General features: G+C 30.2%; 1 protein-coding gene across 1 annotated transcript in view; it reads right to left on the bottom strand.

The window, feature by feature from the left end:
• LOC106460472 (next to BRCA1 gene 1 protein-like) overlaps positions 1 to 5,791 on the bottom strand; it is a 60,875-nt gene that overhangs the window by 5,835 nt on the left and 49,249 nt on the right. Inside the window, exons 16-17 of the mRNA XM_022387209.1 lie at positions 3,165 to 3,313; positions 1,489 to 1,588 (exon numbers count right to left, since the gene is read on the bottom strand). Of these exons, the coding sequence (XP_022242917.1) occupies positions 1,489 to 1,588; positions 3,165 to 3,313 (249 nt within the window). The remainder of the gene's footprint in view (positions 1 to 1,488; positions 1,589 to 3,164; positions 3,314 to 5,791) is intronic.

A 5,791-nucleotide genomic window follows, 5' to 3' on the forward strand; every position in this document is an offset into this window, starting at 1 on the left:
AAGAGATAAATACAAATTTTAAGTTTTGCATCTTGGAGTTTTATGGGCATTTTTACCACTACTTTGTCCCCTATTGATAGAACTTCACCAAATTTGGCTTGAAGGTTTGTTGGGACCATGTGGAGATACATGCAAATTTGCAGTTTCACATTTTGTGTTTTGCAGTTTTTATGGTGTTTTTGCATTTTTTACAATTACATATAAGGGAAGCAACTTTTCATGTCCTAAGCTAACCTTTCATTAATCATGAATTTACATAACTTCTGTCCAGTTGATGGTTACTCCAGCTAGCTTGAAATAAACTTAGCAGTTTATTACTGTATATGTTGTCAATAATTAATTTATTATACAAATTGCATTATCAAAGTGGCATATTATGTCGTTATCTTCATATAAATCATTTTGCTCAAACCAACAACTTGCTCAGAAAATACATAATAAACGTAATGCTTTCTTGTATAAACAAACATGTTTAACAATGCTGATATGTCTACATATCTTTGTTTTGGAGCAATGTTACCTGACTTGACTGTAGTATAAACCATTCTGATGACCTCTATATACCTGTTGCAGTTTATGTGTACATTCTTAACGCGAAAGTTATTCTCGGAAAAATTGTCGTAAACTGATATCCATTGCAAGTACAGGTATTTTGTGGTCAGTAATTATCATGTTCTGATCAGCCCCCTACTTTACGCTTAAGAAATAGTTGTTTGGATTTAGGATGCAAATATATGTATTAATGATTAAAAGTTTCCTGTTGTGAAGATTTGTCTATATAAAGACCAGTAATAATGGTCACTGTATAAATTGTTCCTTTTATTGATGATTTTGGCTCAACTACTGGTCATAATACTGAAATGTGATACTGAATCATAATTTGGTTGTACATGATTTACCCTATTACCCACTCTTTGTTTATAATAATTTCACTAAAATCTTTCGCTTATATTACTTTTCTAAATTTGTATTTAATAATTTACATAAAATATACAGCCTCACTGATTTGTTTTTTAATTACACTGTAGTTTCAAAGTATTTATGAAAATTCAGTAGCCACATATTGCATATTTCTCAAGTTATTTAAATGTGACTCCAATAATTTAAGTAGTTATTTATATTTTGGTGGCTAACAAATTCACCATTATCAGGGATCAAAAATATACATTATATTTCTTTTGAATATCATATTGTTTTAATTCTGTTTATCAAGATATTAATGTTACTCATGCTCTCATGTCCTATTGGGTGTATTCTTTTCAAATTTGTAAAGAAATTTATTTCCATTCAGTTAGGTATTACGTTTGATAAAGATAAATTAAAAATTCTTAAATTTGTGGGTTAATCAACTAAACCTCAATAGTTCTTATTTATCATATGAAATTATCTTGAAATTATACAGATAAGAAATATAAATTACTAACATCAGAAAAAGATTAGAAAAAACTAAAATTAATTCTGACAGACGAAAGTAATACCATGGTTTACCTCATTCCTTCCAGAAAAGACACTCCGAGCTGTGTTATATACAGATGCTGCAGCACTCAGAGCTCCAGTAACCAGTGCTTCAGGAAGAACCTGTATTGGCCTACATTTTAAAAAAGCACAAAATATTTAATGAAATGTATTTTAAGAAACTCAAGGCCTGACATAAAGTTAACAAAGAAGAAAATACATCAGGGGTTGAGTTGGGTAATTTAATCAATTACCTAAAAGCAACAATTACAATGAGTAATGGCATGTAATCTAACTAATTAATCAAAATCAGTGTTTCCAATTATTAGTGTTTTCAATTACTCCAACAACAGAATTATGGTTAAATTGACTGTCACAATAACAATGAACTAATCAGAGTATTCCCACTAAACATGTTCATCCTGTCTTTGTTATTACAAAGCTACTAAGGCTATCTGCCACTGTCACTAGTTTTGAAATGTTGACTAGAGGGAAGACAACTAGTTGACATTAGTTGCTGCCAGCTTTTTTTTCTTCGTTTCTTTAATTGTTGACTAGAGGAAGACAACTGTCTAGTAGCACTTTCCAAACACGTTTCTTTTTTTACAGTAGCACTTCCCAACCATGTTTCTTTTTTCTTTTGTCTAGTAGCACTTCCCAAACATGTTTCTTTTTTCTTCTTGAATTGCTGACTAGAGGGAAGACAACTGTCAAGTAGTACCTGCCACCCGTTTTTTTTTTCTTGAATTTATGACTCTAGGGAAGGCAACTGGTTAGCAGTACCCACCACCAACATTTTTTTTTGCTAGTATGTACCATGATTTGAGAAACACTATGCTAATCAATTAAGAAATTCAACTGATTACCCAGCTCTAACCTAATCAAAGACACAGATACACACATATATATATAAAAAAAAACATTCTATTTATTGTTTATTTCAGAAGCCATAATTCAGACTTTGGAAAGATAACATGGGAAATTCAGTCATTAAAACAAAAATTATAAGCTGTCAAATAGTTTTAATAAATTACTCAAAATCAGCTCTATTTAATCAACAATAACCTCTCTTTAGATAAAAAAAAATCCACAAAATAATTTGATATACCCTAAAACAGTTCTAACCCGATCTAGCACAACAACGATCTTTGTACAGAAATAAAAAATACACAGAATAATTTAATATACAGTACACAGAGGCATATATATATATATATTTGATCTAAGACAACAACGATATTTCTAAATAGGGGGAAAAAAAATCCACAAAATAATTTATTATACACTATACACAATCATTTATTATATATAATCCAGCAAAACAATGATCTTTCTACAGAAAACTTAAACTTCATAATGACAAAACTGCTCCTTTTGTTCACTTTCCATGATGATAATATATTTAAATCACAACAGTCAAATTACCATATTTAAACAGTTCTCAAAATTATAAATAACATTACCAGATTCAGCTGCTTTTACTCTTCACACCAATGCTTTTCAGGAGAAGCTTTAATTTCTTAGCCAAAATTATTTATAATGATACCAAAGTCAGCTACTTTAATTCTTCATGAGGGACAATCTTTATTAAATTCTATTAATCAAAAATTAAGAGCAAGATTACCAAAAGCTACTACATTAACCTTTTTTGTGAAGCAATTTTCACTTTAATATTTTAGGAAAATTTACCCATCATCAGCTTTACTTACTTTTCTGGAGGAGAATTTCCCGAATTCGGCTTCAGAGGGGGAGAGGAAGTTTTATTTGATTTATATTTAATGGTACATGAAGTTTCTGGTCCTTTTTTGTTGTTTCCAGGAAGGACATCAGCTTGTGTGTTCTGTTTCTGTAATTCTTCCTACAAATATACAAATTCCATGCACATTCATATCCTCTATTCACTAAAAAAAATATCTTTCATTTTGGAAATATAATAAACATCAGTTAATAATTGGTTTATTCCATGAATTTAATAAGAGCTGTAAAAACTAAAGCCCATGGAAAGAGTCAATCTTATTCCTTCCCTAAAAAAAAATCGTAGGTAAATAATAATAAAAAAAAACTACCCAGATTAGCCAAGTATATAAAAAAAAAGACTTTAAACTTACTGATATACATTGGCTAAAAAAAATAACTGACTCAATGTGGTATATCTATCTCAAAAACATTTTATTTAAAATGGATACCCATCCAGCAGTATAGTTATAATTTTATCTTTTAAAATCAGTCAATCAATTGCAATGGCCAACAAATCATTTTCATCAGCTATAATGATAGATGGGCTAGATAGCTCTTGGGATGCTGATTCCAAATCTGTTTTTGGTTTTCCTCTAGCATGTCAAGTTTTCATGATGAGACTGATCATATTTGAAAGATTATTGCCTTAATTATAATTTAAGTTGTTGTACATTTCTTTTTTCATAAGTGTGTACTGTATAAATTTAACCAAGTTTATGGGAATTATACTGAAAAATGAATAAAGTTGTAACGTTAACTAGCCTAATGTGTGATTATTACGTAAATTGTGCTGAAATTAACACCAGTCACATTTTGATAACTAGATGTGCTAGAATAAAACGATAACAGATTTGGAATCAGCGTGAAAAACTTGTCTTATATCTTTGATGAGAGAAAAAAAGTTTGATTTTGTCGATCAGTGTTGTTAGTCACATAAGAAAGTGTCATCACTTCCTGTAACTTTGGCCTACTTTTGCAAAATCTAAGACAGTTCAATGCTTATTAGTTATGTACTTTTAAACAAACAATTATGTTTAGAATAAAATGTAGCATGAAAAGAATGCTTAGCTCATCTGGCCTTTCCACCAAAAAAAAAAAGTTTCAGTACCTCTGTTCTATTATATAAAACAAGGACTTTAATGTACAAATAAAAATTGTCTTTTTGATGTCACACAGAGAAAAAAAAAGGTTTCATGAATTTTTCTGTACTGATAGTAATTTGTTTTGGTTTGTTTGTTTAAGTTAAGCACAAAGCTACACAATGGGCTATCTGTGCTCTGTCCACTAAGGGTATCGAAACCCGGTTTCTTAAGTCTGCAGACATACCACTGAGCCACTGATAGTAATAACATACAAGTTTATATATTTCATCAATAATGATTTAAAGCCATTGAGTCTAATTTTTGGTTTTCTGAATAAAGGTACATCAGTTCTTTCTTCTAATATGAAGGTAAAAAAATATTTAGGATTATCTTGTCTTTATATAAATTGGCAGTATGCATAAATAGACATAATCAAAATGACTGTGTACTTAACACTGCTTTATCTGTACAATATATCATATACTGTCAAGTTTGACTTCTATGAATATATAGTCTGTAAAACAGAAGTCATATTGATGAATAATTTTACAGGTTTCCTTTTTTTGTTATAATTATCAGCACAAAAACATGTTTAGTTCATCTCAAGCCTAATAATCCAAGCAGAACACCCGAAATGCAGAAAAACATTTGTTAACCAGCACATAAAATTCTGTCTTAATAGCTTAACGTTTAAGTAAACTTTTGTTTTACAGCAGTGAATGTCAGGGTCAGAGCAATACAAAAATGAAAACAAAGATTTAAACATGTAGCAACATTGGCTTTGTTCCAAATGTACAAAATAGTTCTCAAAATTAAATAAAAATGAAATTATGTCAAGTGATGCTTAATACAATATACTACTGTTAGTAGATTGTATGTTTCATAACTTTACAAGCCTATTAAAAGATGGGATAAAATGGCCATGGTTAAGAAATGTGATTTCAGTAGAAGATTAAAGAAGTTTCTATAAATTATATGTTTGAGTGGGTAATTAACTATTGAGCTTGAAAACACACTTCACTGCACAATACCACTCAGTACGTATAAAATATAATGGCAATGATAAGGTAAATATAAGTATCAATTACTAAAGGATACTTAATATTTTAACCAGAAGTTGATAATTCCAATTGTTTGCTCAGTCAGCAATTTCTGTATGTTTGATACTTACTTTCATCCACAGATTTTAAGTTTTAAAAAATTTAATTCTTGGTGTAAGCTTTGCTTATTTTTTAAAACAGAAATGTGAGTGAAACAATTTGTATTTGGTTTTTGAAACATTTTTCAGTAAACCAAAGTCAAAACAGTTGCCTACATTTCAGTGGTAATATCAAAATATATAAGCTTGATTTTGGGGTTTTAACCCATCACTTACTATCTAACTTTCAACAAAGAACTGCCTCTCAATATAAAATGGGCCAGGGATGGCCAGGTGGATAAGGCGCTCGACTCGCAATCTGAGGGTCGCGGGTTTGAATCCCCATCCCACCAAACATGCTCGCCCTTTCAGCCGTGGG

Source organism: Limulus polyphemus, unplaced genomic scaffold (genome assembly GCF_000517525.1).
Source record: "Limulus polyphemus unplaced genomic scaffold, Limulus_polyphemus-2.1.2 Scaffold777, whole genome shotgun sequence".
Taxonomy (NCBI): Eukaryota; Metazoa; Arthropoda; class Merostomata; order Xiphosura; family Limulidae; genus Limulus; species Limulus polyphemus.